Source organism: Canis aureus, chromosome 7 (genome assembly GCF_053574225.1).
Source record: "Canis aureus isolate CA01 chromosome 7, VMU_Caureus_v.1.0, whole genome shotgun sequence".
NCBI lineage: Eukaryota > Metazoa > Chordata > Mammalia > Carnivora > Canidae > Canis > Canis aureus.
The window spans coordinates 51555886-51571326 of record NC_135617.1 but is presented as its reverse complement, the minus strand read 5'-3'; the positions used below and the strand labels follow the sequence as shown (position 1 = coordinate 51571326).

General features: G+C 42.1%; 1 protein-coding gene across 1 annotated transcript in view; it reads right to left on the bottom strand.

Annotated features, from left to right (window-relative positions):
• GCLC (glutamate-cysteine ligase catalytic subunit) overlaps positions 1-15020 on the bottom strand; it is a 48399-nt gene extending 33379 nt beyond the window's left edge. Inside the window, exon 1 of the mRNA XM_077903641.1 lies at positions 14773-15020. Coding sequence (XP_077759767.1) covers positions 14773-14922 — 150 coding nt within the window. The 5' untranslated portion in view covers positions 14923-15020. The remainder of the gene's footprint in view (positions 1-14772) is intronic.
• Between the last annotated feature and the right edge of the window lie 421 nt (positions 15021-15441).

Below are 15441 nucleotides of genomic sequence, written 5' to 3'. Positions count from 1 at the left end.
TACATTCAGATTTTTTTTTCTTTAGCCATATCACTACACTTTAAGCATGTCAATTTTAATGTTCTGATGGTTATAAAGACCATGTTAAGGCATTCCTACTTTCTTTCTAATCAAATCTAGCAGAACCCAACCAGTCTTCTCACATAAATTAACCACACAAAAGGTAGTTCCACCAAGTAGAATTACCAGTGGTAACTACGGCCACCAATTTAACACAGGCATTCAGCAATTAAAACCATCCTAAACCTAAACCAAAACACAATTCCTCCTGAACAATATTGCAAATATAGTTTTTATTTACCTCAGAACATCTGTACTTTAGTTCTATCACTTCTGGGTTCTAAGGACAAGTGAATTCTTTGGCTCTTTTCTGTGAACATATTCCTCTGCCAGGGTCCTGGTCACCATGTGGCTGACAAAAAAGGAAGTATCCTGGTCCCCATCCAGATAGAGGCTGCTTTGGACCAACTGCTTTGCAGTGCTCAGTGTTGGAGGTCTGCATCAAGAACCTCAGAGGTGGCTTCTACTAGGTGTGACTGAGCTTTGGGTTAGCAGGGGGCCAGCTGTTGCTGGAGAGAACACCCACTCTCCACGGTGGTACACAGAGCTCTGCCTGAATGCACTCAGAGCTGGGAAAGCAAGAGAACAACCACATTCCTTTAATGTATGTTTATAAGTTAGGTTGGCCTAAATTCAAGGACTGCCTGAGAAACAGGGAGAAATTTGGCATTTTAGTTTTTAGGAATTAGGGGTAGACTAACCCACCAAACAAAGAGGTTTTAAAAAATCATGCTTTCTAAAGAGACTAAATGAGAGCCAATGCTAAAACAGAGAAATTCCACTTCCAAAGCAACGACTATTGTGCCCAGAAGGCCACCCTGTTCCTCCCTCCCACAAGGCAGGGGCAGGATGGGGGTCAGGGATTCAACACCTCTGGTTTAAGGTTCTATTCCACCATCAAAAGAATCTGAGCAGATACTCTTTCATAGTCAGGTCTCATAGAGGTAGCATCAGGGCTCCTCCTTAGGAGTGACACCTGGAGTTTGGGCAGATCCCACTGAGAGAGCAATTCTAACCTTAATTCGGGAGGTGGAAAGATGGGAGACTCCTGTTAATATAAACCTCTTTCCTGCCATATTTGAAGTTCATGTTAAAGAGGTAAGTCAAAGCTCCGGATTCTGGCCCACTACCTGCTGCCCTGAGCCGAGCCTGGCATAGACTGCATAACTATCAAGTGAGGTCAGCCTGATTTTCATAGAAAAGGCTCATCCATGTCTGCCTTTTCACAGGGCTCCACTGCCAGCAGAAGATTAGCTGGGAAGGCTGCGGTCACATTACTAAACCTGTTAGCATGTGTCCTGCAGACCGAGAAGTTCACCAAGCATAGTCAGTATTTTAGTTTTGAAAGGATGCTGGCATTTCAACTAGAAGGGAATCACAGGCCATCTGGTAACGATAAATACTTAAGCATCTGTGGCTCTGAGACATTTATATTTTCACTCAAACAAAAAGCCTACTTCCTTTATCACGAACATATCTTCCTCTTTCTTTCCACCTTCAACCTCATCCTGGGCTGGAGCCCATGGAAACTGTTGCAGAGCGCTTTCCCTCCTGCTTTTTTGGGAGCCGGTGCATGGGGGGGGGGTGGGGGGCAGGCTTTGGAGTCTATCAGTTTCTGGGAAGGAGCACATATAACTACATGTCAACTGCCTAAAACAGTAAGTACACAGCACCACTCAGATGCTTTTGGCTATCATTTTCTAGTCCGTGGGCAGGAGTAAGTTTATTGAGGCAGAATAGGGTCTTTGAGGTGTTTTCCAAATGCTACTTACAAACCTTGTAGTGGGCTGAAGTAGGCTGTAATCAACATTACATTAAAAATTTTGAAATAGAGAATACCAGAATGTGTCACTCATGGGAAAGGCAGTAGCATTTCACCAAAATATTTCATTTGGCATTTGTTCCAGGTACTACTGGTCTCCGTCAAAAGTGAAAGCTTGTAGGACAGACCACTACCTAATTCTGCCATTGAGTGGTCTTGGGTTCCTGCACCAAGCAGATCTACTCAATCCCCTCCCTTGAAACTTTCAAGTGGCTCACACTGAGCAAAAAAATCCAACACCTGTCACCAAGAGCATTAGGGTCAGTCTTCAGCGATGCTGCCTCCTTTTTAAACCTCCCTTTTCCCCACCATGTTGTGGCCATGCTTCCATTTATTTCTCTAACAACCAAGAGAGGGCCTTGACAACAAGTACTTCTCTGGGCTTGGGCTTGGGCAGATTTTACTTCAGCCCTTCAAATAGCTGGCTCCTGTGGGTCTCAAGTGCTATCTTCTTAGAGACACCTTTGCTGACCAACCACCCCCAGCATTATGACCTCCTTCTTGTCCCCCTTCCCAAGGGGCACCACCCTTTTTAGAACAGTCTTAAATTTTCCCTCTTAGAAATAATACAAATAAAGACATTTGAAATATCTGTCTCTGGGCTTTAGTTTCATCATTTGGAAATATAGGAGGAGAAAAAGTCCTTTCCAGTTTTAAAGCAATACAGCTATCCTCTTTTTAAAAATTCCGGCCAAGCCACTTTATTTGTATGAAAGACCTACATTAGCATAGGTTTCTGTTATCTGAAAGCACAGTGCTCCTATTAAAATCTCTCATTAGTGGAATTGGTGTAGAGCGTTCCCTGTTTTCCAAAAGTTTGGTAAAAACAAGTGGCCTATTGCAAAGGCCTACATTAGGATGTAACTGCCTTTTTCCCCCCCATAAAAGCAAAAATCCTCTTTGGATTTCTGTTAGTGAAATACAAACTAATGTAGGTCTTTCATAAAAGAAAAGTGCCATAACTTTCAGGAAGTGGGGTATTTGTTTTTGCTAACTGAAAAACGAAAAAAGGCAAAAATAATGCCTTTATAGAGCCCTTATAGAGACGTTGGGCACCCAAGCAGTGAGAGGGTGCCACCAAGTCCCTGCCCTGGGAACCACACCCAGCCTCAAGTAGGCAGAGTTCTGCCTCAAGTAGGCCTCAAGTAGGCAGAGTTCTGAACTGTGTCAGTGAGCATCTGGACTTTATTTTGTGCATCTGATAGCAAGATATGTCCGAAGGTATCAAAAAAATCCAAGGTTATTTTTGGGGTCTCAGAGCACTCAAGATTTTTTCTATATTAATGGTAATTGCTTCTTTGATTTACAGCATTTTGGGTTACAAGGTTTCATAAGGACGCTCTACTTTCTCTTGGGGGGGGGAATCTGTATTTCTGTAGGTCTTTTTTAAATTTTTATTTATTTATGATAGTCACATCACAGAGAGGGGGGGGGGGGCAGAGGGAGAAGCAGGCTCCATGCACCGGGAGCCTGACGTGGGATTCGATCCCAGGTCTCTAGGATCGCACCCTGGGCCGAAGGCAGGCGCTAAACCGCTGCGCCACCCAGGGGTCCCTCTGTAGGTCTATTAAACTGGTCTAGAAATTCTAAGCATATGACCACCCATTTTTCTTTCACTCTCAAATACATTACTTATTCTGTATTGCCAGGATGGTAATTTTATTTAAATGCATGGTCTTGTTACCCCTTTTAAGCATATGATCTCTTAAAAATTTTTATGTATGTATCAGTGGAAATCTTTCTAAAATTGATTATGCCCTCTTCTGCTATCAATAGGAAGTTCCTAAACACACACTTCCACTTTTACGTCTTCAGGCTTCATTAGCAATTTCCTTTAACTAGAATCACACCAGAGCGAGGTTCTTGGAGGTACACTGGGTTGCCACGTCTAGATGCGCTTTTCACAGCTGCTCTCTGTATTGGTCTCTCTTGTTCTGCCTCAATTGATTTGTTTATAATCTATCCTGAGCTGAGAAACCAGATGCCAAGCTTGCAGAAATTGGGTATAAAGTGTTCTCTGGGTAAGGGCTTGAGATGCTTCTGGGAGTAAAGTGCATAAACTTTGTATTCAGAAACCTTTTGTTTACTTCCTTATCCTCGGAGTACTAAAGCCCCTAGGATCAGGGCCCCAGGTACAATTTAATACAGCAACTGGCAGCCTTGGAGAAAGGGGGGGAGGGGAGGGGGGGGCAAGAGAGAGGACTACTGTGCTTAAGCACAGGCAGGGCTGTTGAAATCATGCTAAAAAGGTACCTTCCAAATGTAGCTTCTCTTCAGTTTTGTCTGAGGTTTAAAGTTCTCAGAGCATATCCTTTCAAACAAAGCTTTTTTTTTTTTTTTTTAATTAAAAATGTTAACTTTCTAGAAAGGGTTGATGGTCACTGCTATAAACCCTAACTCTTAAAAAGTCTTCAGAGAAGTGCCAGCCAGCTTTTTACAGGTACTTCAAGATCTTTCTCTCTTCAGAGCACTAAAATATGTAAAGCCCTGTGTACCCCAGCCCATGACCTCTGTAGGTAATCCAAATGGGGCAAAGTCACAGCCTGGATTCTTACTAGCTTCCAGGAAAAGGGTCATGGAGTCTCTTGCCTAATAGTTTTGTTTTAACTCTGCTACATCAGCATCCAGTTAAAAAAAAAAAAAAAAAAAAAAAAGCGTTAACCAAATCCAAAAGACTAAAAAAAGGACCTCAGGGGAAGGGAGACAAGACCAGTGGATCTGTGTGAACATTTATGTAATGAGGAACATCTGGCTTGGGGTTCTTTTGTAATCTTGTTCTGGAATTAAGTTTAACTACCAAATCCCAAATGATCTGACCATAACAGACACAAAAAAAACCCCTAAGCATACAGAAAGCTCTCCAGAAAGTGTCCAATGGCATAGAATAGTAGCCATATATTCTCCAAGGATATACCAATCCAGATAACCAAGATTTCTGAATACCTATCAAGATGTATCCAAAATGAGCTCTTTTGGCTAGCAGCCTGCGGCTTAATCATGTTTCCATCTTAACGACTAAGAAATCTAATCTTTAAGTGGAGATTCAGGGTCATCATTCTAATATACTCAATACATTACAATTATTGTCAATATACTATGGAGACAACTGAATAGCCATGGCAGTATTACTTAAGTGATATTCAAACTCACATGCCATCCAGTTCAACTGAAATAGTTCAATTCTGTCTCAAATTATAATCAAGATTTCAAGGACCCTACGAGCTGTGAAAACATCCATGGGCTTTGTGCCATTTATTTTGGCCAGAAACCAATTTTTGTTTTCCCCAAATTCTTAATATGTTCCAGATAATCTGTTGCCAAAGCCTTCAGTCCCTGCCTAACCAGCAAATCCAGTGGCTTCACTTCAGTTCCCATCCTTCCACAGCTCTCAAAAGCATACGATCCTCCTTCCCACACATGCCAGTGCTACTATCCCTCACACTGTTTCCTTTCAGGATCCCATGTGTATTCATCAGGGTTCTGAGGCACAGCCCGTTTCCTCACTCTCCACTTTGGTTTTAACCACCATCTTCAGGCATGTGGCTTCCCTGCCATACACACAGCCAGCTCAGATGTTGCTCCAGCTTTCACTTCATTATCTACCTGGTATTTCGACTGAAGGAGTATGACTCTCCTTAAAGGGTTCGAAACCAGAGTATTCAAACCAATAGCTCCCCAAGGAACCATCCTTGCAGGGATTCTTACTCACTTGGTCATCTATGCCAAGAACCGGTATGAGAGACATAACCTAACCACTCATGTGCTAGGTCCTTGGACTTTTCGAAAGTATCTCTTTAATATACACAAATCTTTATCTCCAGAGCCCTGGGCTATACTCCTCTCTCCTAGCAGTGAAAGGTCCCTCTGTAGTAGGAGTTCCTCGTCTCTAGTTATTCCTCCCAACCCATTCTATTTCACTATGACCAAAGGGACCTAGAAGAAACCTCCTTTTACCAGTCTTGGACCTAACAATACCTGAACCCAACCCACTGCTCTAGCCTCAACTTCTAGCTATTGCCTTTTCCCTGCTTTGGTCCGGTGTTATAGCAGTACTCCCTCAACATCAGGCACCTCCATAATTTCACATCTGTTCATACTCTTCCTTGCATCTCTTCATACCCTTTCCTTGTTCATCTTCCTTTGAGATCTACCAGAAGGTTCATTCCCCACCCTCCATCCATAAGACTCCCAGATCTCCAGGTATACAGCAAACGCCTCCCTCCCCCTTGCGTACCCCACTTGCCTTCCACTGGAATTCAAGTGCAGAGAGCTTCTCACTTTTGATTTCTCTCTTGAACCCCATGACCTAGCACAGGAAGCCCTTGATGTGTACCTTCCTACATAATACTTAATTTAAAAGTTATCCATCATGGAAATAAAGCCTTTGGTGTTTTGTCATCACATGCAAGTAAAACTTAAATATCAACTTTTCTGAAGAAAATATTTTCGCAATACCATCTTGCTTTAATAGAAAAGTTTTGAGGCTCAACTAGGCTTAAGATATTAAAAAAAAAAATTCTAGAAACCTAGTCTCTATGGCTTTATAATTATATTACTTTGTCGGCCAGTGAAGTGTATGATCTTAGATCAATGTTAAAACCCGAAGTGTGACAAGGTAAGGAAAAAGATTCTACCATTTCTTGTAAGCATTTCCTGATTTTTAGAAGTCGTATGGAATTTATTCTGAAGCAATTAAATTGTCAAAAAAAAAAAAAAAAAACCACACGTAGAAACTAAAGATGTAAACACGCAGTTCAAAACTAAATGATATATATATATTTAGTCTTACAGAGCAGGAAATCATGGTCTCAAGAATTTAGTTCTGTATCTAAGATCACACAGTCATTTGGGGGAAGGCTTGGGCCTTAGACTTGCATCTTTAAATTAAACTCTATTCATAAAACGTATGCAAAGTTTTAAAGTAATTGTGTTTTCACCAAATACCCAGTCATAAGATGAAAACAGTGATACTAAGTGATGAACCTCATAACAAAGCCAAAGAAAATCCTGACTTTAAGATTGGCTAGGGGCACACCTGGCTGGCTTAGCTACAAGAGCATGCAACTCTTAATCTTGGGGTTGTGGGTTCAATCTCTAAACCCACGATGGGTTTAGAGATTAAGAATAAGTAATTTTAAAAAAATAAATAAAAATAAAAACCTGGCTACATCTTGGTTGCTGGAGGTATCTTATAACCACAAGGGCAGTCACCCTTTGGATGAAATTTACAGACAAAGGAGAACAGTGCTGAAAGAATAACAGAAAAAATGGGAAAGACTTCTATTTCTGCACAAGACAGAGTAAAAGCAACCAATTTTACCTTCCCACCTGAAAACAGCCAAAAAGAGTATGAAAAAGTAGCTTTTTCAAGACACTAGATAATAGTTAACAAAAGGCAGAGATTCCTGAGACATAGGGGAGAAAAGCAAATCGGAGCCCTACAATTGCCCCAGCTCACTGCTTGGAAGAGAGTTTGTATATCATGTGCAGGAAGGTGAAGCAGAACCTGGAGTACTCCCTGAATTGTGGAGATAAAGCTGAAAGTCTGAGGAAACCAAATCAATTAGAGTTCACAGGACCAAGTACCACAGAGAAGAGAGCTGCAGAGAGAACCCTGGAGATCTGTAGAGGGTTAACCCTTAAGGATTCAGTAGTAAATCAACCCATACACAAGGCAAGTACCCAAAACTGGGCCTGAGTGTGTTCCCAACAAGCCAAAATAGTATTAACTCCTAACTCTGAGGCACTGAGGAAAGTACTCATAAAGGTCCTGCCTCAGTAGAAGGATTAGCCCTAGAGACTTCTCCAGATCTAATTATAAAATCAAGACCTCAAAAGATTAAACTATCTCCCAATGACTATAATGTAGAGCAAAGCTTAAAGAAGATGGTTAGAAATATACAAAACAAGCACCCAACAAGGTAAAATTCGTAAAATCTGGCATCCAATCAAAAATTACCAGGCATGCAGAGATGCAGGGAAACATTCAGAAAAGAATAAAACTGGGTGGCTCAGTTGGTTAAGGCTTTGCCCTGGGCTCAGGTCATGGAGCCCCAGGTTGAGCTTCCTGCTCAGTGGGGAGTATGCTTCTCCCTCTGCCCCCTCTTGTTGCTTGTGCTTCCTCTGAAATAAAATCTTAAAAGAATAAAAGTGAACTTAAATAACAAAGATGACAGAATTAGCAAAGATTAAAACAGTTGTTAGAACTGTATCCCACATGTTCAAGAATGAGTTTAGTTAAAAAAAAAAAAAAAAAAAAAAAGGAATGAGTTTAGTAAGGCTGCAGAAGATAAATATGCAAAAATCAATTTCATTAGTAATGAACATTCAGAAACTGAAACGTAATAAATACCATTTACAAAAGAAAAATATGAAACCATGATATCTAACAAAAGATGTGCTAGACTTGTATATGGAAAAACGTTTTGTAGCACAAAACATGAACAAAATGTAATGTACACATGTAATACAAAACATAGATGAGAGAAATTAAAGAATTTTTCATGGGTCAGAAGACTCATTAAGGTATCAATTCTTCCCAACGTGATCTACAGATTCAAAACGATTACAGTCAAAACCCCAGAAGGTTTTGGTAGTTTTGTTTTGGTAGTAACTGCCAAGCTAGTTCTAAAATTCATGTGGAAATTCAAAAGACCTAGAAAAGTCAAAACAAGCTGAAAAAGAACAAAGTTGGAGGGCTAACACTGCCTGATCTCACAATGTATTATAAAGCCACAGCAATAAAAAGAGTGTATTACAGGCATAAAGATAGACAAATAGATCAATGGAACAGTACAAAGAATCCAGAAATAAAGCCACACACACAGATAGACAACTGGTATTAGACAAGCTACAAAGGCCGTGTACCTCTGGCAGTAGAGAAAGAATAATCTTTTCAACAAATGGTGCTAAGGCAACCAAAATCAAAAATCCCTTACACCACATACTAAGCTACCTCAAAATGGATCATAGACCTAACTGTAAAGCCTAAGATTATAAAACTTCTAGAAGAAAATATGGGAGAAAACTTTTGTGATCTTGGATTAAGGAGAGATTTCTTAGGTATCACACCAAAAGTATGATCTGTAAAAGAACAAGCGGACAAACTGGACTTTTATTAAAATGAACAACTTCTGTTCTCCAAAAGACACCCTTAAGAGGATGAAAATGGACTGAGAGAACATATGTGCAATGTAAATTATCTGTTAAGAATTATATCCAGAACTCTCACAGTCAATAAGAAAACACAACAAGGCAAATGGCTTTAAGCATACTTCACAAAAAAGAGACGGCAAATAAGCACATGAAAGATACTCATCACCACTGCTCTTAAGGGAAACGCACATTAAAAAATACAATATAATATCACATACCTATTAGAATCGTTAAAATTAAAGACACTGACTATGCCAAATGCAGACAAGGATGTGGACATATACACTCCTGCTGGGAATGTAAAATGGTACAACCACTTTTAAAAAATTGGGATTTCCTTAAAAAATTAAAACACATCACTCCTAGGGAATAATCAAAGTAAATAAAAGCATAAGTCCATACAAAAATGTATAGGTTAATGTTCACACAAGGTTTGTAATAGCTAAAAACTGGATACAATCCAAGTAATGGATAAACAAATTGTAGTAAATCCACAAAATGGAACACTACTCAGCAATTAAAAGGAACAAACTACTGATACACTCAATAAAATGAATGCATCTCAAAATATATAAGCAGCTTAAAAAGCCAGACCAAAAAAGTACGTTTTATGATTTCCTAGATATAAAAGTCTAAGAAATGCAAACACTCCTACAGTGCCAGAAAGCAGATCAGTGGTGGTCTGTGGAAGTGGGGAGGGGAAGGGGAAATTAAAAAGGAGCACAAGGACATTTTTAGAGATGTGCATCATGTTCATGATTTTGATTCTGGGGATAGTTTCACATGTGTATATACATATCAAAACTTTTCTGTAGATTTTAAATATGTGCAGTTTATTGATGTCAACTATATCAAAACAAAGGTGTTAGTATGTTTTTAAAAACTCACCTAATGGGACGCCTGGGTGGCTCAGCGGTTAAGCTTCAGCCTTCAGCCCAGGGTGTGATCCTGGGGTCCCGGGATCAAGTTCTACATCAGGCTCCTTGCATGGAGCCTGCTCTCTATGGGTTGCTCATGAATGAATGAATGAATGAATGAATAAATAAATAAATAAAATCTTTAAGAAAAAAAAAAAAACCCACCCAACTTGGTTAAATCATGAATGTATAAACAGAATATTAGCAAGCTTATTAGAATATGGTCCAGTACCAGCAACATCAGTATAGTTTTCTAAATTTAACCACATTCAGATGCCTTGAGTATATAAAATGTTCAGAAACACAAATTTGTTTTTTCCTTGATTTTACCACTGTGTTTATGAATAAATACTGTTAAAACAATGTCCCCAGTAACAGAGACAGAAAGAAAACAACTTTGCTTGTAGGTGACAAGATACTCAATGAACTATGTAAGAAACCTGAACATTCCTAGTTACTATTAAGAAACATTTGTGCTCAGTATCTACTTCTAGTCAGTGTCCAACAATGCGCTTTTAAGACACAATTCAGATTTTTAAATGCAGTTTAGAAATACTAGATTTACCTTCAAACACCATCAATATAAAAAATAACTAAACTAATGGAATATAAATATATCTGGGAAAAACAAATATAAGTTAACTGGTTAAAAAAAAAAAAACCCACATACAAGGAATGCCTCATTCTCTAATGACCATGGCTATCTTTTTATTTAATTTTTTTCTTCAAGTTTTTATTGAAATTCCAGTTAATAGTAATATTAGTTTCAGGTGTAGAATTTAGTGACACTCCCTTACATACAAATGCCACATGCTCATCACAAGTGCCCTCCTTAATCCCCATCACCTGTATAACCCATCCCTCTTCCCAACTACCCCATCCCAGCAACCCTGAGTTTATTCTCTATCATTGAGTCTGTTTGACCATGGAGATAAAGGAGATAGAACAGATATTATAAAACTTCCAAGTAAAAAAAAAATAAATAAATAAAAAATAAAAAATAAAACTTCCAAGTGAACATTTTAAGTTACCATTTACAAGTCTTTGCTTGAAAGGTGAGGCACTGACTAGTAAACCACTGCATCAATATTATTACATTTAATATTAATAACCCTATAAGACATTATCATCCCCATTTTATAGATAAAAATTGAGGCTGAGATCATTTTGCCCACAGCTATATGTTCATTTACACTCAAATGAAAATGCTTTTGACAACTCTAGATTTATAGCACAGTTATTTTATGGGATCATAAGCTTGTTAATAAGCTATGTATTTTCTAAATAGTCACTTAAGCAAATTTGGGGACTTAACCTACACAGGCAAATTGGTCCTTCAAACTCAATGATGACATATCAGCCCTAATATTTCCCATCCAATTTTACTGGCTTTATGCATGGTAAGAACACACTCAAATACTGAAGATATTTTCCTAAATTCACATGCACTTCTCTCCTAACTAGAGGACAATTTTCTTAACTTTGACGGCCACTACACAGAGTTAAAAAAAACAAACTTAGAAAAATTACACATTTGCTTCTAAATGTTTTCTGACATGTTTACAACCTGCAGTTGGAACTCTGTAAAAGGAGATTTGATGAAATCTCATACATTGTAAATAATCCAAAACCTGGTATTACCTGTTTAAGAAATGGACCTGAAGCCAGACAGATTTCAATTCTGATAATGCCTCTTGCCATTAAGTAGCTGAAAAGGCCTGTCCGGCAGCTAACACTAGAGTGAATTCAAAAGTTGTACTTACTGCCACATTTGTGGCATACATTTCCTAAGTTTGTTTTTGAATAGGCACACTCCAGTAATAAACAAAATCTGCACCAGAAAAGTTGCGTGTCAGCTATGAAAAGGTAAGTGCTTTCTTCTTCTTCTGCTTTTTTTTTTTTTTGCATACATAGAGTGCTTAGCAGACAAAAGAACACCCAGCAACATCCATCTTACCTCTCCCCCACAGCCCTCATCCTGGTGCAAAATGAAGTGTTTTCCTGGCAACCCAGGAGTTAGAACTTCTATCTCCTACAGAAACAGAATAAATGGTGGCTAGCGTCAGGACCTTTTACACCAAAGGTGAAAGCATCTCCAAGCTGCTCTGGGAATCTACGCACTTATATGGTTGTCACGACAAAATACTTTTGATTTCCAAAAAAGCCAGCATACACATATCTTTAGAATACAACACATTTTTACCCACAGCAACTGGTGGCAGCCTTCGCTTTACTCAACAGTCTAAAGATTACCTTCAGGTGAATTTCAAAACATTCCACAAAAAGCAGTAATTTGGTATCACGCCAACACAGTCCAACATATCACATCTCAAACACCATCTTCTGTCTGGCAAGGCCATCGTCCATCTCCAGGGCCACACCAGCCACCACACCCTTCTCCACTTTTATCTGCCCAGCCTTTTGCACAGTTACTTCCCGAGGCTTCTGATTACAAACACACTTGCTTGCTACCTGACCTTGCCTGCAGACTTCTACTTGGCAGTTATGATCCTTGAGATCCTTTGTGCAAGGAATGGTGGGAACACTGGAGTAGTTAACTTCTCTCCTGCTTTTTCAAAAGCTCATCAAGGAAGCCTCCCACGACAAGGAGTTTGAAAATCAGACTCACATTTTAAGTGGCAACCATCCTAAGAAATAAATTACATATGACTTAAGACATACCTGCTCATGCACACTCTCAAATCACTCAAAAGTTTGACACGATACTCTTGCTATATTTATAACAAAGTGATCCTCTTCATCCTATTTTTTTTTTTTTTTTAAAGTTCGGAGGAGAAAAAAAAAAAAAAAACACCTAGGGAAACCGAAATTTATTTCTCAACCCGCTAATGGATCATGAGCAGTTTGAAAAATAATGTTCTGTAACACAAAAGAGTGATTACTTTGACATGATACTAGAGGCATCAGCAAATAGGCGTGAGGCTTTCCTACCCTCCTCTAAAACCTCACCTTCTCCCTGCCCAGTCCTAGAGATACCACAGTGGAGAATGAGTTCTTGCAACACCACAGGTCAGGGATGGGACAGAGAACCAATTTTGGAGGACTAAGGTTTAACTGAAGTGCCTTTTCAGGCATAGAAAGTGGGGTTCCCCCCTCCCCTTAACCATCTGTTACACTTCACAATCTCAATTCTTCAAGACCCTTGCATCAAGGCTGCCTATTTCCAACTGGACTGTCAACACTTGCCAGCAGGAACTTTACTCTTCTTGAAAATCCTACACCCCACCCCAACATGTGACTCAAATAGAACTTAAAGTAATGAGAAACTTTTTTTTTTTTAAATCTCATATAACTTTTCTACTTCATCCTCTTCAAAGTACGTGGATTTAGGGGGAAAAGAAGCAAAAGGAAGTGCGGGAGAGAAAAAAAATCGGGGCTGGGGGACAGAGGATAGATCATTAAATGCACACAATATACAAAAATGAACATACACAAGGTCAGATGCTGTGAAACAAGAAACTTTAGAATAAAACTGAAGAATTACCAAAGTAGGACAAACCCCTTCTATTAGAAGTGTGAGTTACTATTATGCCTTTCTCAGGTAAAACAGCACAATTATTTCAACTGTAAAAATAATTATTTTCCAATCTTAGAAATAAACTGAAGTTTTGGGAGGACAGTGATTCTGCATTGATGTAGCAGCACCCAGACACTTGGGTCAAGCATTAAGAACACGGACTTGGGGTGCCTGCGTTTGGCCCAGGGCGTGATCCTGGAGTCCAGGGATGGAGTCCCCCATCAAGCTCCCTGCGTGGAGCCTGCTTCTCCCTCTGCCTGTGTCTCTGCCTCTCTCTGTGTCTCTCATGAATAAATAAAATCTTAAAAAAAAAAAAGACACACGGAAAAAAGATAAATTTACACCTGAGCAAGCCATGGAAGGCAAATGGTAAAAACAGATGCATGCTTTTCGAAAAAGCATTTAATGATCTGAATTGTATCTGTAGAAGACTTGAAGGGAGAAGCACAGAGAGCTTTGGCAGAAGAAAACTCCATCTAAAAGGGGGCAAGTCTTTCCAGATCCTTCCAATAAACAACGGTTCAACATACTGAAAATGCAAAGACATTTCAGCTCTAGGCAGAACACACGTGGAAGCACCGATAGGCCAGGGTTAGACGTCGGATCCAGGCCACGGGGAGCCAACTAACAAATCTCAAATGCGAAGCTTCAAGAGTTCCCTTTTAGAGTTTTGTTTTGTTTTTCCCTTTCCCCTCTTTTAGAATTTAACAGGACCAGGAAGTTTCTTCCCTTTTTGGGGGGGAAAACTGAGCCGTCATTCGTGTTCCATGCCTATAAAGTGGTGATGGGGTGTGGGGGGGGTGCGAGGGCGAGGAGGGGTGGGTGAAGAGGGTGCGAGGGAGCGGAGGAGAAGCAGCTGGAGGTCTAGAAAGTAACCTGCCCGCGTGGGGCTGACGACCGGACCCCCAGCAGCAACGGCCCTCCCGGGACCAGTGGGTCCAACCGGGTCCTTTTCTCACTGATGGCAATAGCGCCTTTCGACACCAGGCGCCAGGTCGCGACATCCCAGCCTGGAAACTCCGGGAGGCACCAGGTGTCACACTTGCTCAAGATCGCGCCCTCCCAGCGCCTAACCCATTGGCTGAACCCAGGGGGAAACCCTAAGAACGAATGAATGGGAGGGAGGGAGGGAGGGAGGGTTCGGGCCGGGCCCCAGGCTCCGGGGGGCCCCGCCGGGCGGGGACCTCGGGGCGCAGCGCAGGACGCGCACCGCCGAACAAAGGAGGCGCGGGGCGGCCTGACAGGGGCGCCCGGCGGGGGCGGAGGCCGCGGGCGCTCACCTCGTCGCCCCACTTGAGCACGTCCTTGTGCCGGTCCTTGACGGCGTGGTAGATGTGCAGGAACTGGAGGATCCCGTGCCGCCGCACGTGGTCGGCGTGGCGCTTGGTCTCCTCCCAGCTCAGCGGCGAGCCTTGGGACAGCAGCCCCATGGCTGCCCCCTCCTCCTCCTCCTCCTCCTCCTCCTCCTCCTCGGGGTGGACGGCGGCCGCTGCTCAGGGTGCGGGGCGCGAGCCGGCCCCTCGGCTGCCCGCACAGGACCGCGGCGGCGGCGGCGGCGGCGGCTGCTCCGCCCCGCGGGGGCGCCCGTGGGCCGCGGCCGGCCGAGGGAGGGTCCGCTCCGCTCCGCTCCCCTGCGCGGGGTCCTCGCCGCCCAGGTGACCGACTCGGGGGTCCCGCACGCCGCGCGGACACAGAGGCACAGGACCGGAGGGCAGGCTGCGCGGCTCTCGGCCCCGCGGCCTCGCCCCCCGCCCCCCGCCCGCTCGCTCCGGCTCCGAGGCGGCGGCGGCGGCGGCGGACCCCGCAGCCGCGCTGCCGCAGCGGCTCTCGCTTCTCTTTACCGGTGTCGTGCACTGGCTTCTTCCTACTTGTGACCGAGACCTGCGCCGCCACCGAGCATGCCCAGTCCTCCCATCTGCTCGCTCGCGGCTCCAGGGTGCGATCCGCCG